The sequence below is a fragment of the Lithobates pipiens genome, unplaced genomic scaffold (assembly GCF_037356315.1).
Source record: "Lithobates pipiens isolate NorthernLeopardFrog02 unplaced genomic scaffold, aLitPip1_a1.2 Scaffold_8, whole genome shotgun sequence".
In the NCBI taxonomy this organism is placed as follows: Eukaryota; Metazoa; Chordata; class Amphibia; order Anura; family Ranidae; genus Lithobates; species Lithobates pipiens.
In genome coordinates this window covers 582506026-582533569 of record NW_027507903.1, presented here as the reverse complement: position 1 = coordinate 582533569, position 27544 = coordinate 582506026, and the positions used below count along the sequence as shown (strand labels likewise).

The 27544-nt window shown below is 42.9% G+C and overlaps 1 protein-coding gene across 1 annotated transcript in view; it reads right to left on the bottom strand.

Moving 5' to 3' along the window:
- Positions 1-7439: 7439 nt before the first annotated feature.
- The window catches only part of GCDH (glutaryl-CoA dehydrogenase), a 33245-nt gene continuing 13140 nt past the window's right edge, over positions 7440-27544 (bottom strand). Inside the window, exons 4-12 of the mRNA XM_077470310.1 lie at positions 25033-25173; positions 23401-23463; positions 21233-21403; positions 18960-19089; positions 16592-16808; positions 15169-15272; positions 11927-12052; positions 7980-8140; positions 7440-7836 (exon numbers count right to left, since the gene is read on the bottom strand). Of these exons, the coding sequence (XP_077326436.1) occupies positions 7763-7836; positions 7980-8140; positions 11927-12052; positions 15169-15272; positions 16592-16808; positions 18960-19089; positions 21233-21403; positions 23401-23463; positions 25033-25173 (1187 nt within the window). The 3' untranslated portion in view covers positions 7440-7762. The remainder of the gene's footprint in view (positions 7837-7979; positions 8141-11926; positions 12053-15168; positions 15273-16591; positions 16809-18959; positions 19090-21232; positions 21404-23400; positions 23464-25032; positions 25174-27544) is intronic.

Sequence of the window (27544 nt, the reverse complement as noted above, 5' to 3'; positions counted from 1 at the left end):
CCAAATGACCCCATTTTGGAAAGTAGACCCCCTAAGGAAATTGATAAGAGGCATGTTGAGCCCATTGAATATTTTATTTTTTTGCCTCAAGCGATTGAATAATGACAAAAAAAAAATGTTTTTTTTTTTTTTACACAAAGTTGTCACTAAATGATATATTGCTCACACATGCTATGGGCGTATGTGAAATGACACCCCAAAATAAATTCTGCTGCTTCTCCTGAGTACGGGGATACCACATATGTGGGACTTTTTGGGAGCCTAGCCGCGTACGGGGCCCCGAAAACCAAGCACCGCCTTCAGGCTTTCTAAGGGCGTAAATTTTTGAGTTCACTTCTCACTACCTATTACAGTTTTGAAGGCCATAAAATGCCAAGATGGCACAAAACCCCCACAAATGACCCCATTTTAGAAAGTAGACACCCCAAGCTATTTGCTGAGAGGCATGTTGAGTTCATGGAATATTTTATATTTTGCCACAAGTTGCGGGAAAATTACAAACTTTTTTTTTTTTTTTTTTTTTTCACAAAGTTGTCACTAAATGATATATTGCTCACACATGCCATGGGCATATGTGAAATGACACCCCAAAATAAATTCTGCTGCTTCTCCTGAGTACGGGGATACCACATATGTGGGACTTTTTGGGAGCCTAGCCGCGTACGGGGCCCCGAAAACCAAGCACCGCCTTCAGGCTTTCTAAGGGCGTAAATATTTGACTTCACTCCTCACTACCTATTACAGTTTTGAAGGCCATAAAATGCCAAGATGGCACAAAACCCCCACAAATGACCCCATTTTAGAAAGTAGACACCCCAAGCTATTTGCTGAGAGGCATGTTGAGTCCATGGAATATTTTATATTTTGCCACAAGTTGCGGGAAAATTACAAACTTTTTTTTTTTTTTTTTTTTTTTCACAAAGTTGTCACTAAATGATATATTGCTCACGCATGCCATGGGCATATGTGAAATGACACCCCAAAATAAATTCTGCTGCTTCTCCTGAGTACGGGGATACCACATATGTGGGACTTTTTGGGAGCCTAGCCGCGTACGGGGCCCCGAAAACCAAGCACCGCCTTCAGGCTTTCTAAGGGCGTTACAGTTTTGAAGGCCATAAAATGCCAAGATGGCACAAACCCCCCCCAAATGACCCCATTTTGGAAAGTAGACACCCCTAAATTTAGGGGTACACTAGTGAGACTAGGTAATAAATGGCGGGTGCCCTGAAACTATAAAAAAATAACTAACCAACCAGCGTCACCTGTAACAGTTATATGGTGATCACTGGTGAAAGGGTTAACTAGGGGGCAATCAGGGGGCTTTATGCGGTAGTATATGGGGGTCCCTGGCGCTATAAAAAGCTGCGGCGAACCTAAATACCTACTTGCCTAACTAGCGTCACCTGTGACACTAATACAGCGATCAGAAAAACGATCGCTTATTAGGCTGGGTTCACACTGGAGCGATGCGGGAACGCCACGAATGCGCGGCGGGTTCCCGCATCGCATGCCTCCCGGCGGCAGTTCACACTGCCCTATGCGAACTGCTGGGAGTGTCAGTGAAATGTTAATGACACCCCCAGATCAGTTCGCATATCGCAGTGCGATCTGCAAACTCGGATCGCATGGTGTGAACACCCATGCGATCCGATTCTGCTGCGGGCCAAAAAAAGGGTCCCGTGCGAATTTGCGGCGGGTGCGGCGAATGGCTGAACTCGAATCGCACAGAGATCGGATGTGATTTGCACTGCAGTGCGAATCACATCCGTTCTCAAACCGCTGCAATCTGAACCCAGCCTTAGTGACACTGGCGACGGGGGGTGATCACGGGGTTAAACCTTTATTGGGGGGGTTAGGGGGGTACCTTAGAACTAAAGGGGGCTAACCCTAACTGCCCTAACAGTTATTAGTCACAAATGACACCCGCCAGGTGATCAGGGGGTTAAACCTTTATTAGGTAATAAATGGCGGGTGCCCTGAAACTATAAAAAAATAACTAACCAACCAGCGTCACCTGTAACAGTTATATGGTGATCACTGGTGAAAGGGTTAACTAGGGGGCAATCAGGGGGCTTTATGCGGTAGTATATGGGGGTCCCTGGCGCTATAAAAAGCTGCGGCGAACCTAAATACCTACCTGCCTAACTAGCGTCACCTGGGACACTAATACGGCGATCAGAAAAATGATCGCTTATTAGGCTGGGTTCACACTGGAGCGATGCGGAAACGCCGCGAATCCGCGGCGGGTTCCCGCATCGCATGCCTCCCGGCGGCAGTTCACACTGCCCTATGCGAACTGCTGGGAGTGTCAGTGAAATGTTACTGACACCCCCAGATCAGTTCGCATATCGCAGTGCGATCTGCAAACTCGGATCGCATGGTGTGAACACCCATGCGATCCGATTCTGCTGCGGGCCAAAAAAAGGGTCCCGTGCGAATTTGCGGCGGGTGCGGCGGGTGTGGCGGGTGCGGCGGGTGCGGCGAATGGCTGAACTCGAATCGCACAGAGATCGGATGTGATTTGCACTGCAGTGCGGTGCGAATCACATTCGTTCTCATAAACCGCTGCAATGTGAACCCAGCCTTAGTGACACTGGCGACGGGGGGTGATCACGGGGTTAAACCTTTATTGGGGGGGTTAGGGGGGTACATTAGAACTAAAGGGGGCTAACTCTAACTGCCCTAACAGTTATTACAGTCACAAATGACACCAATGCAAAAAAAAAAAAAAAAAAAAAAAAAAAATGACATTGGTGTCACTGTGACTGGGGGGCAGGGGTAATTGGGGGGGTGATCGGGGGGTAAAGGGGGGGTGTGAGTGTGCCTGGCATGTTCTACTGTGTGTGGGATGTGTTGGTGCAACTCACTGATCCGCTCTCCTCCGTGTCGGAACGAAAAATACCGACACGGAGGAGAGAATACATCACTTCCTCTCCTGTGTTTACATTACAGGAGAGGAAGTGATGTCACCGGGGATTTCTATTCGTCGGGAGCGATCGCGAGGGGGTGGCCATGAATGAATGGCCGTCCCCTCGTCCGGGATCGCTCCCGAACGAAAACCGACCGCCGCAGGCACCGGGCGGGGGCCCGATCGGGCCCCCGACCCGCGGGAGGCAAATCACGTACATGTACGTGCTTATGCCTGCCCGTGCCATTCTGCCGACGTACATCGGCGTTAGGCGGTCGGCAAGTGGTTAAGATGTAGACCAGAAAAGGAAGAAGGTAGAGAAGCTTGCTGCTGTAGTCTGCTTGGCATGGATACTAAACTATAGGCTGTTTGCTACACAAGAGAAGTAAATATAATAATAATTTGTTCGCCAGTTACTCTGGTATTTTTTTCTTCAAAATATAGTGACTCTTTAAAACGGTTGTGAAACATTTTTTATGAAAATGTTCTAGCTCAGCAGTTGACTCAAGATTCTATGTACAGTGGGGAAAAAAATATTTGAGCCCCTGCAGATTGTGTAAATTTGCAAACTTACAAAGAAATTAAGTGTCTATCATTTTTATTCTCCGTGTATTTTAAATGATAAAGACAGAATAACAACCAAAAATGCAGAAAAAACACATGATACAAATGTTCTAAATTGAGTTGCAGTTCAAGGAGTAAAATAAATATTTGTTCCCCTACCAACTGACAAGAATTCTGGCTCCCACGGCTACATTATGTGCTCATGTGGTACACAGATTAGTCCTGTCAATTTGAGAAGGTGCCCCTAACGATAACTCGTTATGTGTATAAAAGACACGAGCCCACACAATTTATTGCCTTTTCTATTCAAACCTCACCATCATGGGCAAGACCAAAGAACTGTCAGAGGACATCAGGGACAAGATTGTAGACCTGCACAAGGCTGGAATGGGCTACAAGACCATCAGCAAAAAGCTTGGTGAGAAGGAGACAACTGTTGGAGAGATTATTTGCAAATAGAAGAAATACAAAATAATCATCAACCGCCCTGGTCTGGAGCTCCATGCAAGATTTCGCCTCATGGGGTAAATTTGATGATGAGAATGTCCACTTTCCGTGTGTGTGTGTGTGTGTGTATACACACACACACACACACATTATATATATATATATATATATATATATATATATATATATATATATATATATATATGGATGTGGCACACTATGGAGTAAATCACCAATATCCTTTGAATGAGGAAAGTGAGGGATCAGCCCAGAACTACATGAGAGGAGCTTGTGAATGATTTCAAGGCAATTGGGACCACAGTCACCAAACAAACCATTGGTAACACAATACAGGCCCGTCTGAAATGTGCCAATGAACATCTAAATGATTGGGGGAAAGCGCTGTGATTAGAGGAGACCAAAATTGAGCTCTTTGGGATTAACTCAACTCGCCATGTTTGGAAGAAGAAAAATTGTGTCTATGACCCTAAGAACATCATCCCAACAGTCAAACACAGGAGGTGGAAACATTATGCTTTGGGGCTGTTTCTCTGCTAAAGGTACTGCCTGATTTTGCTGCATTGAGGGGCTATGTATTGAAAAAAATCTTGAATGAAACCCTTCAGCCAGAACACCAAAGATGGGTTGTGCATGCCTCCTCCAGCATGACAATGACCCAAAACATACCACTAGGGCAAAAAAAGGAGTGTCTCAAGAAGAACAGCAGCCTAGCCAGTCTCCAAACCTTTACCCTATAGAAAATGTATGGGGGGAGCTGAAACTTCCAGTTGCCAAGAGACAGCCGGGAAACCTTAAGGATTTAGAGAAGATCTGAGAAGAGTGGATCCAAAATCCCTCCTGAGATGTGTGCAAACCTGGTAATCAACTACAACAAAACTTCTTACCTCCGTGCCAACAAGGGTTTCTCCACCAAGTACTAAGTCATGCTTTGTTTGGGGATCAAATAATTATTTTACTCACTGAGCTGCAACTCATTTTATATAACATTTGTATCATGTGTTGTTTCTGGATTTTTGGTTTATATTCTGTCGCTATCATTTAAAATACACCTATGATAAAAATTATAGACCCTTCATTTTTTGTAATTGGGCAAACTTACAAAATCTGCAGGGGGTCAAATTCGGTAATTATTTTCCCCACTGTAGGTCTCCTTCTTATAAAGCTTAATCCATATCTTGTTAAAGAATGATAAAGCACGGAGAAACTGAAGCATCTTTCTGTGACCAGGTGACTCACTTTCAAAAATAAATCTCACTAACCACTTCAGCCCCGGCAATTTTTACCCCCTTCCTGACCAGAGCACCGCGTCGCTTTAGCTGACAATTGCACGGTCATGCGACATTGTACCCAAAAACAAACTTGTGGTCCTTTTTTCCCCACAAATAGAGGGTTTTTTTTGGTGGTATTTGATCACCTCAGCAGTTTTTATTTTTTGCACTATAAATTTTGGAAAAAAAGCAATATTTTTTACTTTTTGCTATAATAAATATCCCCCAAAAATATATTAAAAAAACAAGTTTTTTTCCTCAGTTTAGGCCGATATGTATTCTTCTACATATTTTTGGTATAAAATAAATAAATCACAATATTCGTATATTGATTGGTTTGTGCAAAAGTTATAGCGTCTACAAAATAGGGGATAGTTTTATGCCATTTTTATTATAATTTTTTTTTATTAGTATTAGTGGCGATCTGCAATTTTTATTGTGACTGCGACATTATGGCTGACACTTTTGACACTATTTTGGGACCATTGTCATTTATACAGCGATCAGTGCTATAATAATGCACCGATTACTGTATAAATTACACTGGCAGAGAAGAGGTTAACCACTAGCAGGCAATGAAGGGGTTAAGTGTGTCCTAGGGAGTAATTCTAACTGCGGGGGGAGGGGCTACCTAGGACATGACAGCGATCACTGCTCCCGATGACAGGGAGCAGTAGATTTCTGTCATGACACATGGCAGAATGGGGAAATGCCTTGTTTACAAAGGCATCTCCCCGTTCTACCAGTCCACACCACAATCGCGGGCAGGCGGAGAACATCAAGTTCACGGGATCCACGGGCATGCTCCCGTGGCGGAAAATTTTAAGGGACGTACCTGTACACCCATTTGCCTGCCTGTGCCATTCTGCCGACATACATCTGTGGTAAGCGGTTAAATAATACACAAGCACCAAAATTGCCTCTTTGTAATTTGTATGTTATGTCATTTATTCTAAAACAAAATAAACAACAATGACAAATATTGTTATCCATACTAATTGTAAAAACACAGTATTGATATAGAAAGCACGCACACCAACAGGTCAATGCGTGTGATGTAAAAAGTGGCCTCAGCTCCTGCCCGGGCCCCACCCGTGGGGCTTGGTCATAGTGGTCTGCAGGATGAACTTGGGAACGCATTAGCCTGAATTTTTACAGGGTCCGATTCACATCCTTTCAGAAAATTAGAATAATACCACCTGCAAGTTGTACACGATGAAGAACAAAAATCAAAAGCCACATACTGTGTTTTTTTTTTTTATCTTTAACCACTTGCTTACTGACCACTTTCTCCCCTTTCCCAGGCCACTTTTCAGCTTTCAGCTCTGTCGTACTGTGAATGACAAAGGGGCAGTCATGCTACACTCTACACAAAACAAAATTTTAGTAATTTTTTTTTTTAACTCTTTTTATTTCAGAAAAAGAAAAAATTACATAACAGAGCCTCTGGGCATTCCCCGGCTCAACATGTATAAAACATTAGGCAGGCATATCATACCTTAACTACTAGCCTAACCTGGTTTTGTCATTTATTTTTATTTTTTTTGAGACAGATAGAGCTTTCGTTTGCTGGTATGTAATCACCACTGGGTTTTGTATTTTTTGCTAAACAAACGAGAAAAGAACGAAATGTAAAAAAAAATAAAAAAATAAAAATAAAAGTTTCTTAGTTTCTGTTCAAACATTTTGTAAATACGTAATTTTTCTCCTTCATAATAGACTAATAGATAGCAATGATGGGCACTGATTTTGGCAGCACTGGTGGGCACTGATGGAGCTGCACTGATCATCAATGTAAGATGTCCCTTGTGTGGATTTGCCAGTTACTGGCTCTCCTCCAATAACCGGCAAATCCTGTTTACGCTGTGATTGGACACTGCCGATCACTTGGTAAAGAGCCAATGTGATTGGCTCTTTACCCCGATATGTGATCATCTGTGTCGCAAGGAAGATACAGATGTCCTGTGGATGTAAGCAGTGGGGGGGGGGGGGGGGGCACGCAAAGCAGCCCAATAATTGGAGAAAGTCATATGGCGCCCTCCTGGCAATGTGCGACCGCGCTGTAGCCGTCATTCGGCTATAGCGCGGTTGTGAAAAGGTTAAATGCAAAAATTGTCAGCTATGATTGGAACATTCCTTTAAATACAGCAAAAGCTAAAATAAAGCACACACAATACACACACTAAGGTGCATCAAATGATCAGGTAGGTAGAAAACTTTTGCAATGCTGTTTTACAAAAGATTTTGTTTTATTTTGATGATCCACTTTGAACGAAAATAAATTTTTATTGTTTTTACAGAGAGTTTTAAAGTTCTAGTTCCGTGACAGCTAGAATCAACGAAAGTAATATTAATTGTGTCTCGCTAATGAAGTTTTGGGATATAAACCGCATTTTCAAATATGTAGTGTGGCAAAGTCCATTGGAAATCCCACTGCACTTTGAATGTCTGTAGCTTTATTAACTAATGACAAGCGTTCTGGCTGGCAGCTTAGTAATACATCCATTAACTGTCTAAAAAAAAAAAAATCTGACCGATTGTTTAGGATTTGTTATTTGTTAACAGTAAAAGCCTGTAAACCCGTTATAGCTCGTCCCAGGATCAAGGCGTGGACGTCATGTGTACCTAGGAGGAGACATAATGTTCATATTAGGAACATTTATCCAAATGATATCAATAGGCATATCAAGCATTTTCGAGGGTCGGCAATCAAGCAGTGTTGAATGGGGGGGGGGGGGGGGGGGCAGCGATGCTGGTTTGCACTCTACCTTCATACGTGTTCACAGCCTCCAGGTTCATAACGTGTCTGATTATGTGATACTCGTCGCAAATCCCATTACCGCCAAGCATGTCCCGAGCCTGACGAGCGATATCCAAGGCCTTTCCACACGAGTTCCTCTTCAGAAGAGAGATCATTTCTGGAGCAGCTCTGTACAGGTAGGGTTTCAAAACAGAGATGTATTATTTTTCCACCCTATGACAGCGTGTCCGTTACTACAGGATTTATATAGTGCCAATAGTACACACTAGACACTTATAAACACTTATTGCTACAAAGACTTTTAGAAATATACAGTATATGTACAGTTACATAGCTCCCAGATGTGTGTAGGTTTATAATTTTTTTTTTTTTTTTAGTTCTTCGCTGTGTTTTTATTCTTTTTTATATTTATTTATAATTAGGTTTTATTTGTATGTAGCACCGTGGCCCTGTGAGATACGACATTTCGTTCTACCGTATGTCCTCACAATAAAACTTGACTTGACCAGTTGGCACAGTGCTTTATAAAGTGGAAGGAGACAGTGCAGTTACAACGCAATTTAGTATAGTAGGAATCAGAGATCCCTGCTGAGCTTATAATCTAAAAGGGAGGCTCAAGGGATACAAAAGGTAAAAACTGGGGGATGAGCGGATGCGTTTATTAGAGGCGGGATAGAGATTTTTTTTAGGGATCACCTAAAGGCGCATAGTGGCGTAAAGAGTTCCAGAGGATGGGAGATTGCTGCTGTGGCCAGCAGAAGCATCTAATTATTTTCCAGCTTACACAGGTAATGAATGGTTGCTGTATACAGGACAAGATGCCAGCCCGTATCTTTACTTCCCAGAGAAGCCTCTACTGAGCTACTCTCCGATTTAGTTCTAACCGCTCCTGGACCACCCCATGCATATATACTGCGGCAGGGCGGCCCTTCAGAGTGAAATCACGTACCTGTGCTTTTCTTGTGCTGCCGGCAACCCTCTCTTGCTGTGATTGGACACAGCAAGAGCCAATCAGTGGTTCCTGCAGGCCCGATGTCTGCCGATCGTTCCAGAGGCAGACAAAATGGCGATCTGCCATTGTAAACAAGGCAGATCACCGTTCTGTCAGAGGGGAAGATGGAGATCTTGTGTTTGCTAAGCAGGAACACAGATCTCTGACTTTCCCCCAGTCAAAGCACCTCCCCCACACAGTTAGCAAGCACTCCCAAGGAACACATTTAACCCTTTGATTGCCCCTGATGTCCCTGCCAGTGTCATTAATACAGTGGCTGTGCATATTTTTTTTAGCACTGATCACTGTACTGGTGTCACTTAGTGTCGGATTTGTCTGCCGCAATGTCACTGTCCCACATAAAAAAAATAACTATATCCTATAGTTGGCAGATGGTATAACTTGAGCAAACCAATCAATATACGCTTATTTTGCTAAAAATATGTAGCAGAAAACATATTGCCCTAAACTGAAGGAAACAGATTTTTGAAATTTTTTAATTGGGTATGTTTTATAACAAAGTAAAAAATTATTGTTTTTTTTTTCAAAATGGTCAGTCTTTTTTTGTTTATTTTTGTTTATAGCGCAAAAAATAAAAACTGCAGAGGTGATCAAATACCACCAATAGAAAGCTATTTGTGGGAAAATGGACAGCAATTTTATTTGGGTACGGTGTCCCACAACCGCCCAATTGTTAGCTAAAGTAACGCAGTGCCATATTGTAAAAAAAAATGAAAAAAAAACCTTCCAGAGCTGAAGTAGTTTTTTTTATTGGTGCCTGACCTCGTGGCTGAGCCCCACCAGTCTCAATTTCATTATCCAATGAGATTGCTGCAGTGGCCAACCAATACCGTCTTATTGGATAGGGGCTAGTAGCTGAGTCAAGCAAAAACTAAAGCAACAAAAGCCTAGTGCCGCATACACACGATTTGAATTTTGGTTGGAAAAAGCTCTGATAGTTTTCCTGACGGAATTCCGACGAGATTTCGCTCAAGCTGTTCTGCATACACACGGTCACAGCGGATTCTGACCACCAAGAACGCGATGACGTACAACACGTACGACGGGACTAGAAAAAGGAAGTTCAATCGCCAGTAGCCAATAGCTTCCGTCTAGTAGTTGAATCTGAGCATGTGTGAGTTTTTGGGGCGTCGGAATTGCATACACACGATCGGAATTTCCGTCAGAAAAATTGTGAACCTGCTCTCAATCTTTTGCTGGCAGAAATTCGGCCAGCAAAATTCAGATGGAGCATACACACAGTCGCATTTTCCGACCAAAAGCTCTCATCCGTCTTTTGCTGGCTGAAATTCCGACAGTGTGTGTGTACGCGCCATTAGTCACACAGCCTTGCTGGCAGCAAGATCATGTGTACAAAGTTGTCCGTACATGTGTAACGTTTGTTCTAATGTTTACACACGTACCGTGTACCTGGGTCTTCCTTCCTGCCATCACAGCTCAGGGACGACATATAAATATCAAAAATGCGTAAAATATGTGTAAAGGACACAGCGATCACAGAGTGCGCCCCCTAGGCGCCCAGGGGGTGTGGTTCTGGGACATCAATAGACGCCCCCCCCCCCCCCCCCCCCAGAACTGGGCAACTGCACTGTAGCCATCTTTGGCCTATAGCACAGTCGGCAAATGGTTAATCTATTGAAGATTTAACAAAAAAAAATAAAAAATCAGTTACTGTATGGAAGACAATACAGTTTTATGGATTTTGAGCTGTCTGGGTTACATTTTCAGAACATGAAGGTGAACCTGAACAGACACAATGGAGGGACAAACCAGAAGCAATAAAGCCCAGTGTTTTAACATTGTACACCATTCCCGAGAAATACTTATTTTTTCTTTAACAGAAAAGAAGCACTCCTGATTCTACTCTACATAAATTGCATCATCCAGGGATACAGCCTTTACCTAAGTAATGAGCCTCTGTGTCTTACTAAGAAGTGCTAATAAGTCAGGTTGACCACATCAAGAATGTTCTCTGACCCCGAGATGACCCAGTTAAAACCTTTAAGCTGCTTTCACAGTACTCCATTGCAAAAACACGGTAAAAAAAAAACATTTTTGCAGTTTCTTCTTCTTCTTTTCTGGTCATTTTTACAACTGTGAAAAAAAGAATACATAACTCCAAAGACGCAACTGTGAGTGCTTCTTTGATGCTTTTTTGCTGCATTTTCTATTCATTTAATAGGGAGGTGCGTTTTTTTGATGCAGTTTTTTTTACCAAACCAAAACATGCTTGCTGGACCAAACCAAACGCAGCAAGCGGGACTTAAAAGAGCAACTGACCAACGTGAAGAGCCTCATAGGATTGAATAGTCATGCTTTTTTTCCGCTTTTGGTAAGGCAAAAGTGGAAGAAAAACTGGCCAGTGTGAAAGGAGCCTTAAAGTTATTTTGTTTTCTGTCTTTTTGTCTGTGTCCTGCTGGGTGCTCTTTCACTTCTTACCCTGAAAACAACAGAAAATGAGAAAAAAGCGCCACAAAATAAAGGGGGGGGGGGACCCTGGGAACTTGTGTCTTTAAACATTTTTCATCAGAATATATTTCTAAAGTTGGAAGATTTCCCCTCACTTTTCCTATCACGACTCAAAATTTTAGGATTTCGCATTACTTAGTCTCGTGCTCTGCCCATCCCTAAACGTAAGCACATCCTGGTCCTTCCTTTTTACTTTGGCACATAGAAGTAGATAAATGATCCTGTGGTAAGACCACTACTCTGACAAGGGCCTTGCGGTTGATGCCATGCAGAATAGCATTTCTCTAAGGAGCTGAAGGACTTAGGATTGAAGAATTGGCTTGGAGAAGCTACAAAATGTCTCCAAACATACAGAACAAGTCCAGCTGAATGTGACTAATTACTACTAGATCTATCATGACTTGGATAAATGAGAACCCTTCACAGACATATCACTAAGGAGCTAATCTGGTGGTGAGGTGACTGGTGCATACTTGTCCTCATCTTTCAGTCTCCCCAACTGTAGGCAGGCCTGCAGACCGATGGTGATCTCCGTCAGCATATCTGCCAGCTTCTTCTGAATGAGCTGGTTCCTGGCAAGCGGCACACCAAACTGAATTCTGTATGAAGAACAAAGAATCAGGCTTGGATCTCAAAACTGGATCACCTACTTAAAATGGCATATAAATGGGGTTTATGCAGACCTCCCATTATGGTCACATAGATGATATCCAATTTTAGCTAAATATACTTACAGTACCTACCAGTCTTGCTAGTGTCAAAGCTGCCATATTTAAAGTGGAGCTCCACCCAAAAGGGGAAGCCTCTGCCCCCCCCCCCCCCCCTTTGCTGCCTCATTTTGATGGGTGTGGGTACCTGGTTTTGACAGGTACTCGCTCTCCCATCTCCGACAAACTGAGCCAGAAGTTCAGCCTCCCCCCACTCCTTCCCCCGCAGCCTCCTGGGACATCACGGGTACCAGAAGACTGTGGCTCATTAACAAAGCGCGGTGCACTTCGCACATGTGCAGTAGGAAATCGGCTACCAAGTCTCAAGGCTTCACTGATGGTTAGTCAAGATGGCATCACCAGCACCCGATAGCTGATTGAAGAGCTGGCTCAGAATAGAACACCGCTGTATGACTGCACAGGTAAGTGTCCTAATATTAAAAGTCAACTGCTACAGTATTTGTAGAAGATGACTTTAAATGTTTATTTTTTCTGAGGGGGGGGGGGCGAGTCTGGAGCTCCTCTTTAAATAGCCTTGGCACGCACAGTAAAACAATTCTGGATTCCCTTTAGCCTCTGAAATCTTGCAAGGCTTTGGACATGCACAGACAAGATTAGCCAGGACTAGGTTGGCGAAAGATAGCTGAGCATTACATGACAGGCAGACCAGGAAACCGGAGTTGTCTAAGCAGCTCAGGATAAAGGTCTGTTGAGATGAAAAGGTCAGCAATAAAAAAGGTAAATTAAACTCTGCTATTTTTATTTATTTTTTGTTTATTATACAGGACCCCATGAGCTTTATGGCAGAATGTGGCAGTATGCACCGCATATTAGCACATTAAAGCAGGCTTACTTCACAAACTATGCCCTCCAGCCCTGTGATGTCAGTGCTCTTGCTAGTCATGGGCACTTCCGTCTTCTCCTGGTCTTCCAACTGGTGTCCATCTGTCCTGCCACTTGGACAGCCAGGCCGCAATCACATGACTCCTACACATACGCATGGAAGTCACATCACAGCACAGGGGGCTGCCATTATTATACGCAGAATTACGCATGCGCAACTAAACGTACATTACCATAACAGGCGGGGAGAAGCATTTATATCAGAAGAGACCAATAGGGTCTCTTCTGTCATAAAACCCCACCTGTCAGCATTTTTGTTTTTTAATTTCAATTCCAATTCCACTTTGAGTGCAGAATGTAAGATTTGAGACTGAATTTGGGTGAAAACAATTTTCCACAGATCAAAATGGGATCGGGTTTTTCAGTGAGGGAAAGTTTCTGGCGACAAACTAAACCCAATACAAATAATAGAATACCTAGAAGAGGGTCTGTGGGGGCTTCTCATGCCATGTTGGTGACAACAGATTGTCTGGTAGCCCTGAAGGGCAAAAGATGAACTTGTACAGTGCCTTGAATAAGTATTTATAAACCCTTGAAAATTCCCACATTTTCTCATGTTACAACCAAAAATGTAAATGTATTTTATTGGGATTTTATGTGATAGACCAACACAAAGTGGCACATAATTGTGAAGTGGAAGGAAAATGATGAATGGTTTTCAACATTTTGTACAAATAAATATCTGAAAAGTGTGGCGTGCATTTATATTCAGCCCCCTTTACTCTGATACCCCTAACTAAAATCTAGTGGTACCAATAGAGCCCACCTGTTCTGTGAAGCCCTCAGAGGTTTGTTAGAGAACCTTAGTGAACAGACAGCATCATGAAAGCCAAGGAACACACCAGACAGGTCAGGGATAAAATTGTGGAGAAGTTTAAAGCAGGGTTAGGTTATAAAAAAAAAAATATCCCAAGCTTTGAACATCTCACGGAGCTCTGTTCAATCCATCATCTGAAAATAGAAAGAATATGGCACAACTACATACCTACCAAGACATGGCCGCCCACCTAAACTGACAGGCCGGGCAAGGAGAGCATTAATCAGAGAAGCAGCCAAGAGGCCCATAGTAACTCTGGAGGAGCTGCAGAGATCCACATCTCAGGTGGGAGAATCCGTCCACAGGACAACTATTAGTCGTGCTCTCCACAAATCTGACCTTTATGGAAGAGTGGCAAGAAGAAAGCCATTGTTGAAAGCCATAAGAAGTCCCGTTTGCAAGAAGCCATGTGGGGGACACAGCAAACATGTGGAAGAAGGTGCTCTGGTCAGATGACACGAAAATTGAATATTTTGGCCTAAAAGCAAAACGCTATGTGTGGCAGAAAACTAACACTGCACATCACCCTGAACACACCATCCCCACTGTGAAACATGGTGGTGGCGGCATCATATTGTAGGGATGTTTTTCTTCAGCAGGGACAAGGAAGCTGGTCAGAGTTGATAGAAAGATGGATGGAGCCAAATACAGGGCAATCTTAGAAGAAAATCTGTTAGAGTCTGAAAAAGACTTGAGACTGGGGTGGAGGTTCACCTTCCAGCAGGACAACGACCCTAAACATACAGCCAGAGCTACAATGGAATGGTTTATATCAAAGCATATTCATATGTTAGAATGGCCCAGTCAAAGTCCAGACCTAAATCCGATTGAGAATCTGAGGCAAGACTTGAAAATTGCTGTTCACAGACGCTCTCCATCCAATCTCACAGAGCTTGAGCTATTTTGCAAAGAAGAATGGGCAGAAATTTCACTCTCTAGATGTGCAAAGCTGGTAGAGACATCCCCAAAAAGACTTGCAGCTGTAATTGCAGTGAAAGGTGATTCTACAAACTATTGACTCAGGGGGGCTGAATACAAATGCACCCCACACTTTTCACATATTTATTTGAAAAAATGTTGAAAACCATTTATCATTTTCCTTTCACTTCACAATTATGTGCCACTTTGTGTTGGTCTATCACAAACAATCCCAATAAAATATGTTTTCTAGTAGGGTAACAAAAAAAGGCCTTTACCCACATCACTGCACAGCAAGCCCCTTGCACCTCAGAGACACCCAACATGAAAAGAGGATGAAAAAAGGGCACCGCGTACCCCTAATACCTACCTGTCCAGTGTGTACTGTCTTGCTGTATGGAAGCAGAACTCCGCAGCACCCAAAGCACCCCAAGCTATTCCATATCGGGCGTTATTCAGACACCCAAATGGCCCCTGCAATAAAAACACAGTTATACATTGTAAATGTAATGTACAATCAGAGCCATAGGAAGGGTTGTTTGGAATATTTGCAAACATGTGAAAGCCCATGCAATTTGGCCTTAAAACTTTAGAGCCACCGTCGATGGTTGGTTATATTTAGGTTCCCTTTGCTCTTCTGTCGCTTTGGGAAGCAAAGTAATATACCTGATACAGGGAAACATGGGATTCATGAATATTCCTTCCAGGTGACCTCACTGAGAGACAGATGAGGCCAAAGCACTGTCACATGGTGGGGAGAAAATCTTTAGGATTGACTTGCAGCTTGCACTGGGCTTCCTTTCCTTGCTCCTGTGAGCAGCGGAAAAGAAAATGAGTTATGTGTAGCTATGAGCGCCCCCCCTTTAAAGGAAACCTGTCGCTTGACACTTGTGTGCACTTTAACCACTAGCCGACCTTCCGCCGTCATTATATTGCGGCAGGTTGGCTCTCCTGGGCAAAATTGCCATAGCTGTACGTTGGCCCTTTACATAGACTTGACAGGCATGCATGACGTAGGAGCCGATGCACGTGCCCTTCGGTCGCGATGTCCGCCAGGCACCCACGATCACCCCTGAGAGAAAGAGAACGGGGGATCTGTCAATGTAAACAGATCCTCCGTTCTGTCAGGGAGAGGAGAGACATCTGCTGTTTCTAGAGATTAGAAAGAGCGATCTCTCGCTACTCCCAGTCAGTCCCCTCCCCCCAGTTAGAAACACATCCCAGGGAGGTGGTTAATGTCAGTGGTCCCAAAAAAGGGTCAGATCTGTCACAGTCCCGCTAAATCGCAGATCACTGCCATTACTAGTAAAAATAAAAAATAAAAATGCCATAAATCTATCCCCTATTTTGTAGACGCTATAACTTTTGCACAAACCAATCAATATACACTTATTACGATTTTTTTTTTTTTACCAAAAATATGTAGAATACATATTGGCCTAAAATGAGGAAAACATTTTTTATTTTTTACATTTGGGGATATTAGAGCAAAAAGTAGAAAATTGTTTGTTTGTTTTTTAAATTGTCGCTCTTTTTTTGTTTATAGCACAAAAAAATAAAAACTGCAGAGGTGATCAAATACCGCCAAAAGAAAGCTCTATTTGTGGGAAAAAACAGGACGTCAATTTTGTTTCGGTACAGCGCCGCACAAACGACAGGGCAATTATCAGTTAAAGCGACGCAGTGCCGAATCGCAAAAAAAGGCCCTGGACATTAAGGGGGTAAATCCTTCGGGGGCTGAAGTGGTTAAAACAAATATTAGGCATGATATCTGTATATGAATAGAGTCTCACCCCCATCCCAGACACATTGGGCAGAAGGTTTTCCTCCGGTATTTCCACATCATCCATCAGAATCATACCAGTGGCAGAAGCTCTCAGAGAAAACTTCCCCTCGATCTTGGGGGTGGACAGACCTTTTGTTCCTCTCTCCAATAAGAAGCCACGAACTTTGCCATCTTCACACACTGCCCACACCACACACAGGTCTGCAATGGGGGAATTAGTGATCCTACAAAACAAGAAGGATTATAATAAATCTAAACACAGCTTAGAGAACTAGAGTGATGTACAGCTGATTATATACATTGCAATCTGATTGTACAATCACTTTTAGACCTATCTTCCTACCTACCTTTAGGCAACTAAAGCCGGACACAGATGCATCAAAATTCAAAACAGACTGAGCTATAGATTCACTTCAGTACAACCAGCCTGTCTGGGTTTTTTTTTTTTTGCTCGGTCACTGCTGATGGCTATAGCTGCTGGCAGTGATCATTGCATTCTGACAGCTGGGAAACTCTTGCTATCAAAATACAATAGTCCAGCGGGAGGGATTCTCCCATTAACACCGACTGTGTTGATGGGAAAATCTATCAATGTTCTTTCCTTCAACCTGTGGCTGAAGGAAAGAAAATTGCATGAATGCATAGAGGAACATAAGGGCGGGCTGATGACTGATCATTGTGGCAGCCAATCAGAAGCTGTCACAGCGATCAGTTGACCCGGAACCGGGAGTTCTGGGTCTCGATCGTTAGTACAGGACCCGGGGCTTGATACAATAGAGCTCTACCTGAGATTGTATAATCAGACTGTAATGAGTACAGACAGGGGGGATCATTAGGGATACAAACACAGAGAGAATCAGGTTTTTATTCAATAGAACGCCAGCTGCAAATTAAGCAGGCCAGAGATGACACGATATTCTTTCCAGCATGCACAGGGTGCAGGAGAGAAAAATCGCTTGATTTTCCTATCAACATAGTCCGTGTTAACGGCGGAATCACTCCTGAGGAGCCATTCTGTTCTCTCACTGACAATAATTGAAAAATCCAACAGGCTGGTTGTACACAAGTTAATCGATCATCGTACAGTCAGCCTGCTCATGCATGGTTCGAATCTTGGTCCCTGCTGAACCGGCCGAGATTCACACCATCTATGGCCAGCTTTAGAATGACAATGCACAGCTCAATGAGCGTAAAGCTGGCCATAGATGGATCTTTTTTTTTTTAGCTCAGCAAGCAGGATGAACGAAAAAAAAAAAGGAACAGATTCCTCCATTCCCACAATCAAGGTGGATAGAGGAGTACCTGTACCTCATTTCATGCAATAGACACTGGGGGACGTGCACGTGCACTGCCGGCAGATGCGATCGCGCACCGATTGGACACAGAGGAAGCCAATCAGTGGGTTTGGTGGACCCAATGTCCGCCGGCCACATGTGATCTTTCCCCAGAGAGGCAGAACGGCGATTTAAACAAGGCAGATCTGACAAGGGGAGAAGATAGAGCTCTTGCGTTCCAAGCAGGAACACCAATCTCTGTCTTCAAACAATCAGAACATCCCCCACACAGTTAGCAAACACCAGCTAGGCACACAGTTAGCCCTTTGATTGCCCCTGATGTTAACCTCTTCCCTGCTACTGTCATTAGTACAGTAACCATGCATATTTTTTTTAGCACTGATCAATGTAATAATGTCACTGGTTCCCAAAAAAGTGTCAAAAGTGTCAGTTAGCTGTCCGGCTTGTCCGCCACAATGTCACAGTCCCGGTAAAAATTGCTGATCGCCGCCATTACTAGTAAAGAAAAAAAAAAACCCCATAAAAATATCCTATAGTTTGTAGACACGATAACCAATCAATATACCCTTATTGGGATTTTTTTACCAAAAATATGTAGCAGAATACATATTGGCGTAAACTGATGAAGACTTTTTATTTTTTTATTGGATGTGTTTATAGCAGAAAGTAAAAAAATATTGTTTTTTGTTTTTTTTTTCAAAATTGTCGCTCTTTTTTTTTTTGTTTATAGCGTAAAAAATAAAATCCACAGAGGTAATCATACCACCAAAAGAAAACTCCATCTGTGGGGAAAAAAAAGGACTTACATTTTTATCTTGGTACAGCATCACATGACCACACAACTGTCAGTTAAAATAACGCAGTACTGCATCACAAAAAATGGCCTGGTCATGAAAGGGGTAAAACCTTCCGGGGCTGAAATGGTTAAAGAACATCTGTATTAGTAGTTTCCATTCTAATTCATCTGTGTATTATCTATCCTTCCTAGGAAGAGGGGATGATGAAATCTGACTGGTGCTGCTGAGGGTAATTCCCTGGAATGCAGTGTAGGTTAGCGGGTATAACTGGGGCGGACTGTACCAGGTTTTGGATCCGTTAAGTGTGTAGGTTTTGCTGGTCGGGTTGTATCGTGCTCTGGTCTCCATTCCACTCGGGTCACTGCCATGATTTGGTTCGGTGAGGCCAAAACAGCCCAGCAACTCTCCTCTGGCTGCATTAAAACAGACAGATTGTTAACAAGGCAACACTGACTCCAATTCCTACACCTAATAACCACATCATGACACACAGACTTGTTTTAACCCCTTAAGGGGTTAAACTTTGACCTGTGTTAGTAAAACTGTACATCTCATCACAACTACTTTCTGCATCCAGGTGGATTATACCACAATTTTTTCAGGACAAAATGGGCTTTCATTTGGTGGTAAATGGTAATGGATATCTCCCGATTTGTTTTATTATTAGCTAAGGAAAACTGACCCAAATAGTAAAAAAAAATAAAAATAAAAAAGAATCATGTTTTTTTTTTTTGTTTTAGCTGTAGATTTCTTGTTACTACCACAATCTACCATCAAAGAACAACCCAAAATAATAATCGCAGTGATACCACATATGTGCATGTTATTTGTTGTTGGTACCCGTAGTACAGCCCAGAAACAAGTGTGCATTTTGCTTTATTTTATCCTACTTAACACACACCAACATTGATACAACTTTAAAAATGAAAAACAAGACAAAGGAAAAAAAAAAAAAAAGTATATTTTATAATATATACACACACACACATATATATATATATATATATATATATACACACACACACACACACACCTTTGACCCAAACACTTACCTTGCCACTGACCTAGATCAAATCTTGATCCAGGGAAGGTATATCTTTCCTCTCCATTCACAGAGAGAGGAACATAAGGGCGGGCTTCACAGTGACTGATCATTGTGTGTAGCCAATCAGAGGCCCTCACAGCGATCAGGTGACCCGGAACCAGGAGTTCTGGGTCTCGATCGTTAGTACAGGACCCAGAGCTCCTGATGAGACCCGGGTCTCTGTGCTGGGAGTGAGCAGATACACATATATGCAACCCCACCGAAAAAAGTCCAGTCCAGTTAGGCCACATATACCGGTATGTGTACTGTCAGCGTCAAGGGGTTAAACAACACATCATTCAAAAAAAATAACATGCAAAGGAGCAACAAGCAGGCCGGGGCTTTTATTTTTCCTTTTTTAATATTGTTTGTTCTGATTGCATTGGAGAAATAAGTACTTAAAGTGGTTGTAAACCACAGACATGAAATATGAACAAAAGCGTATCCCTCTAGTGTGTGCTTGTCTTAATCCAGAGCACTGGTGTCATTTCTGTCTGCTGCTTCGTTCCTCTGCTATCAGTATGAATCACTTCTGACAAGTTTTCCTGACACCAAGAGAAAAATGGTGACAGGGAAGGGAGCTCCAGCACACAGCATTGACATCCTCAGCTCTGTTTCTGTGTGCTGTGTGAAAGGGTTTGTGTCTGTTCCCTCCAATCAGCTTTCATAAAAGGAAAACAGGAGCACGGGATCCTCATTAGCATGACAGTAATCATTTATTGAAAGAATAAAATAGCACCGTTACTCTTCGTTCACATTGAAACTGTCTTTGAAATCGTGAGACTTCACTTGAAGCCATATGATTTCTAAGTCACATGTCAGTGCAAATTCAGGTGCGACTTGGAGGACTTGTGTGCGACTTCATGTACAGATGTCTGTCTATGCAAGTCGCACCTGAACTTGCAAAAAGTAGTGCTGGAACTACAGTACTTTCAAACCGGTGCGACTCTGATGGAGCAGCACTGATTTGGCCGCTTTTATTGTGGACAATAGGCTGTATTTTAAACTATCAAATCGCATGGCAAGTCACACTGGTGTGACCAGAGACTTAGAGTTACATTTTTTTTTTATATCAGCATAGGTGGTAGGAAACTCCAAGGTGGAGACAAAGCAAAATCTATGTGCAGGAAACGGAAACTCCAGATCCCGGCATTACAACACCCGCTGTGCTATTGTATGCTGCGGCAGGGAAGGCATACAATGATTGGTGTTGCCCGCTATAGCTGGCGGCACTGACCGTTTGAGAAAAACCTGTCAGGCTGGCTGTACATAAGTCAATCGATAGATTGACTTGTGTACAACCAGCTAGTCCATACATAGATCAAAATTTTGATTATTATTATTATGTATGGCAGCTTAATTGAGTTAAACCATAACATAGCACAGACGACATTACATCCTGACACCTACTCCACAAGGATGATACAACACCTAAATGTATATAGTGAAAGCCATTATCTGAGCGCTCTTACCCAATCTGGGCAGATATTTCTGTTTCTGCTCCTCTGACCCATAGGCGGCGATCGGATGCATAACCAACGAGGACTGAACACTCATCACTGAGCGATAGCTGCTGTCCACCCTCTCAACCTCCCTCGCCAAGAGTCCATATGCCACGTAGGAAGTCCCGGCACAACCGTAACCTGGAGAGAGCAGGGGGTGAAATACAAGAGCCGTGATGAATCTGTCACTTCATTTAAGGCAACTCTACATTGGTTTGCTTTTAGTTTACTACAGTCTTATGTTGTGAACAAGTATAAAATACCAAGGTCAGTTGTATACAGCAATATATATACAGTCAGCAATGAGCAATTCCTGTACTGTTAACCAATCCTTCTCAATCCAGCATTTCTATGGCAACCCTGCTTCCCTTTTGTTTTATTTCATAGTATTTACTTGTGCCGATTATCTAGTGTTTGCCTGTTTCTGTCTTATCAGCTTCAGCTGATAAGACTGCAGTAATGCTGTCCAATGCCCTGGTTTACACTGCATGTGATGTCACAAGGGGTGTAGGAGGAAGCTCTCAGTCTCCTGGGATTTCAGCGTTTTGCCATAGGAAGTCCTGATAATAGATAAAGTACACAGAGTGTGCCGTAAATCAGGGGAGATCTGGGCATGCTCAGTGATGTCATTCTTAAAGCGGGAGTCCGCCGGGACTCCGCGTTTTTTTATTTTTTTTAAAAGCCAGCAGCTACAAATACTGCAGCTGCTGACTTTTAAAATAGTGACACTTACCTGTCCAGCGCGCCCGCGATGTCGGCACCCGAAGCCGATCTCTAGATCGTCTGTCGGGTGCTGCCGCCGCCATCTTGGGTATGGGAATCAGGAAATGGAGCCTTTCGGCTTCATTTCCCGGTTCCCTACTGCGCATGCGCGAGCCGCGCTGTGCAATAAGGACAGTCCCCGCTGCCTCTGGGATCTGTGTGTTTCCCAGCAGGCAGCGGGGCACTTGCGGAAAGGGGCGGGCACTTGTGGAAAGGGTGTAATCTACGCCCCTTTCCGCAGAGAGCTATCCCGGAAGTGGGTGCAGAATACCTGTACTGTACAGGTATCTGCACCCCCCTCCCCCCTGAAAGGTGCCAATTGTGGCGCCGGAGGGGGGGGAGGGTTCCGATGAGCGGAAGGTCCACTTTAGGGTGGACCTCCGCTTTAAAGAACAAAAAGGATTACAACAATACTAAGCAAGTAAGGAGATATCTACAAGCAGTGTTCATTAGGGATTTTTATGCCAATTTACATGGGACAAAGTTGTGGGGGAGGGTTTACAACCACTTTAAATGAGATGCGCAACCAATAGTTGGCCTACAGTACCAAAACGTGATATAAATTAATATACAGAGGAATAATATTAAAAGCAAATGTTTATTATTATTATTATTAAATAGCCTCATCAGCAAATTATCTAAAATAGTAATAATTCTTATAATTTGCTGATGAGGCTATTTAAGATGATTAAACATTTGCTTTTAATATTATTCTTCTGTATATTCATTTATACCATGTTTTCATACAATAGGCCAACTATTGGTTACATTTACATTTTTGGTTGTAACATGACAAAATGTGGAAAATTGCAAGGGGTGTGAATACTTTTTCAAGGCACTGTACTTCAATCAGACACTATTTGTAAACACAAGGACTGTATGATAAAAAAAAACAAAAAAAAAACGGATATAAAAATCACTTAAAAACATATTGGGGTTAATTTACTAAAACTTGTAGTGTGCAAAAACTGGTACAGTTGTGCATGGCAGCCAATCAGCTTGTCCAATTAAGCTTTGACAATAAAATCTGGCAGCCGATTGGTTTCTATTCAGAACCACACCGGATTTTGCGCTACAGTTTTAGTAAAATCAACCCCAGAGTTTAACGAGGGAAAAAAAAAAAAAAAAAAAACGCAAGGTAAAATTGACCGACAAGTCCATCAATCCCAACCTATGTGTGTGATTATATGTCAGTATTACATTGTATATCCCTGTATGTTGTGGTCATTCAGGTGCTTATCTAATAGTTTCTTCAAACTTTCGATGCCCCCTGCTGAGACCACCGCCTGTGGAAGGGAATTCCACATCCTTGCCGCTCTTACAGTAAAGAACCCTCTACGTAGTTTAAGGTTAAAATTCATTAGAAATATAATTACCTTTAATAGTAGATCCCAGGACACCTAGTTCTCCCAGCTCGGATATAATCTCCCGGTCAAATGCTGGACACAAGAAGAAAAAGCAAATTAGAATGAATGTTTTTAAGGTTTCTGGAATCAATGGTAGGGCTGTATAAGGCACTCACACTATCCCAGACCAAGTCATATGTTCATTATTATGAAAGTTAAAACCAGGATACACCACTGGTATCAGGATGCTTTCTACATTCATAGATAGCACTGGACAGCGCAGTCCATCAAACGTGTCAACAGGAAAACTGGAAATGGCTCCTTGGCTCCTCTAATTACTGAAAAGTGTTCAGAGATCAGCAAGGGAAAAGCTCCATCTCTTTCCAACCCCTGTGCCTTTCTATAGGCCAGTAATCTGAAGAGAGACAGTGTTGGCCACTAGAAAAGTCCAGGTGATGAAAAGGGGTGGGGCCAGGGCCACATGGCAACAAAGCAAGCTTTACGAAGCACCGTAGGATTATACAAATAGATTACATCCTCGTCATTACTTGGGACTATGATACAAAATGGCTGGTTCAGGTTAAAATTGAAATCCTCCTTTCTGATTATGTTTATGTATGATGGAACATTTTGCATGTAAGACAAAAAATATGACTGCATATACTCTTACCAAATACCCTTAAGGAAGGTGCTTGAACCAGAAACGTGTCGGGTACCGGAGACCACTATGTACCGGAGAGTAAAATCAATTGTCATGCAAATCACGTAACCTGTTGCATTTTTTGTCTTTTCTTGTTTTTTGATTTTGAATTTTTGATATGTCTTTTTAAACCAATGATCATTTTATGATCGAACGATTTTATGATAAATATATTTTCTAATCTACATATGTGTGGTTGTTGCCTACAAAGTCCCAACGAAGGGGGATCTTCTTTTCTTCTTATACACCAGGGATGTGGCAACAACACACCTATCTGACATGGTGTAATCCCCTTTTTGCTACAGGCTCAAATTAAAAACATTAAAGTGGAGGTTCACACAAAAATTGAACCTCCGCTTTTTTTTCCCTCCGGTGTCACATTTGGCACCTTTCAGGGGGGTGCAGATACCGGTCTAAGACAGGTATTTGCACCCACTTCTGGGCATAGACTCTCACAGGAGTCTACGCCTCTTCCTGTCCCCCCGCTCTGTCTGCTGGGACACACACGGGTGCCAGGAGATAGCGGGGTCCAGTTAGGACACACATCGCGACTCGCGCATGCGCAGTAGGGAATCAGGAAGTGAAGTCCCAACGCTTCACTTCCTGATTCCCTCACTGAGGATGGTGGCGGCATTCGATCGGCTTGAGATGCCGACATCACTGGACCCTGGGACAGGTGAGTGTCCATTTATTAAAAGTCAGCATCTGCAGTATTTGTAGCTGCTGGCTTTTAATATTTTTTTTTTTTTTTAGGTGGACCTCCTTTTTAATAAATGCACAATGTTGGTGTATTTATAATTTTTTTGAAAAAGGTGGAATATGCCTTTAAAGTAAATCCAGCACTATAACAGGCGCACTGATGAGATGCAAAATAAAGACGGTTCAGCGTAGGTTCAGGATAATGGATTAATAAAAGTAGACTGTAGATGGCAGCCCATCGAGGAGCAGATGATGAAACGCACCTTCCTGCCGGTTAGCCATGAGGATTCTGGGCATCAGCTTCTCCTGGCAGTAAGCTCGGAAGCTGTCTCTAATCATGATCTCATCTTCTGTCAGTTGGGAGTCAAGAGAGAGAGCGTCCTGCCAGTCAAACCGCGTCTGGGCTGAAAGGAATCAATACATATGTGACACATAGAAATAATAATAGAAATGATACGCCTAAGAAAAAAAAAAGAAAACTAAACTGCATGTGACCATGTATGACCTGTTGTAGCTTCCAGAAGAATTATAATTCTGTTCAGCCGGCCTTGTGATCTAGATACCCCTGTCTGACAGCAGACCAGCCAGACCTTCACTGCAGCAACACAGTTAGGTCAAAAACGCCATTCCCAAATGATGTATATATAATCATAAAAGGTTTCATTACATACAAAGAACAAAAAAACATAAGAACGCATCCCCGGCCCTCTACCTGAACAATAAAGGAACATCACGCTGCTGATTCCTTCTGACAGTGAATGTATGCTCAATAGCAGCCCTCATTGGCTCCTGGTGTTGCCCTTCTCCGTTTGCTTACTGCTACAGAGTAAATTACAGGAGTTCAGATTTGGCCTCCGTTTCCACTAGTGCGACTTGTCATGCGACTGTGGACACATAAAAGGCGCATGACAAGTCACAGCCCATTGATTTCAATGGCACTCGTTTCAATCTATGCGACTTAAATGTGCAGCAACTTTGATGGTTCCTGCACTACTTTGATGCGACTTTTGATGTAAGTTTGTTGCAGAGACTATAAAGACAGATCAAAGCGGTGCTCAAAGTCGCATCAAAATTGCACTCTAAATCACGCGACTTTGGGGGTCGCAATAGTGGAAATGTAGCCTTAAAGAGACCCTGACGCCAACTTAAAAAACGGCAACTAAGGCTCCATTCACACTTGCGCGACTCCAAAGTTGTGCTGACTTTGGAGTGCAACTTTGGATGGGTACAACATGGATACGACTTAGAGCAGTGATAATGGGCAACTGTCGCACACACGTTGCATTGTGTAGCATTTAGGCCAGGTTTACACTGCTTTGACACGCGGTTTTACACTGCTTTTACACTGCTTTCAGACTTTAATGAACAGGATCTGACTTGAGATGAGTGGCACTTGGGTCTGGTATGGATTTGTGTTTTTTTAATACATTTTGTAGTGCTAACATTGCCTCTGAGCACAAGTTGCATTTCACAAGTCAGATCAGTTAAGATGCTGATCCGACTTCAATGATATCCAATGGGCTGAAGACGGATCAAAGTAGTGCAAGAACCTTTTTCAAAGTCAGACCTGTTAAGACGGCTCTCATAGGTAATCATTGATTTATACACGTTATGCGACACGTGCTCTCAAAGTCGGAGCGTATGTCAAAATAGTGTAAACTGGGCCTTGGGTACGACTTTCATGCAACTTCTGAGGGTTAACATTGAAGTCTATGGCCCTTCAAGTTGCATGAAAGTCGGACTAAAGTAGTGCATGAACTACTTTGAAGTTGTGGCAACTTTAAGTCGCACATCTATGAATGGGTATCATTGGAAAACATGGGGAAGGACTTGTCATGCAATGTTGATGTCCAAAGTTGCATGACAAGTCTCACAAGTTCAAATGGAGCCTAAAAGCACATAAAAATCAAGTATTTTACATTTGTACTTGTAGAGTTTTCCTTTCCATATATTACTTGTGTTCACTTGCAATGTGCCTCTGAACTTGCTGGAAAATGCTAAAAATGGAGCATTAGTGGAAAGCGTGATGAAACCGCTCTGCCTCTCCACCTCCTCCAATCAGAGAAGGCTTTGCATTCATTGAATGGTGCCCATGTCGGCCAGCCTCCTGTTTTCTGTAAGCAGCTGGGCAGCCACTTGGCATGGGACCAAGCAAGCAAATGGAGATCAGTGGAGGTGCAGTGTCTACTACACTGATTTCTAGTCTACAGGGGTATCAACCAGGTAGGATAGACACACAGTTACATTGGTCCATGCTGAACCAATGTAACTATGTAAACAAATGTCATACCTGCAATTCTTCTTTAACCACTTGCAATGTACTGCGGACAGGTGAGCTGAAGAACAGGTAAAGCAACGTATCCATACGCTGCTGCCTGCTTCCAGGTTTCGAGCGTTAGCATACACCCCCCCCCCCCGCATCGATTATGATTGTACACAGGGGGAGCCTGTCACTAAGTCCCGGCCAATGATTCACAGCCAGGACCCACTGATCGGCTGTATGTAATCACAGCCCAGAGCTCTGTGTTGACAATCAACACAGATCTCTGTACAGAGGAAATGATCTCTGTGTTTCTTATCCCTGCAAAGCAGAGATAAGAAACAACGAGATCTGTAGTAAAAAGCAGAACACATTACACATTGTTAGGCACATATTAAAGCCTGGTACACTATAAGTTTGGAGCTGCTGTACTACCGTTCCGACGTTAGTACAGTAATCCCCCCCCCCCCCCCCCCCCCCCCCCCCCCCGATGAGCTGTTGTGTTCTGGCAGGGG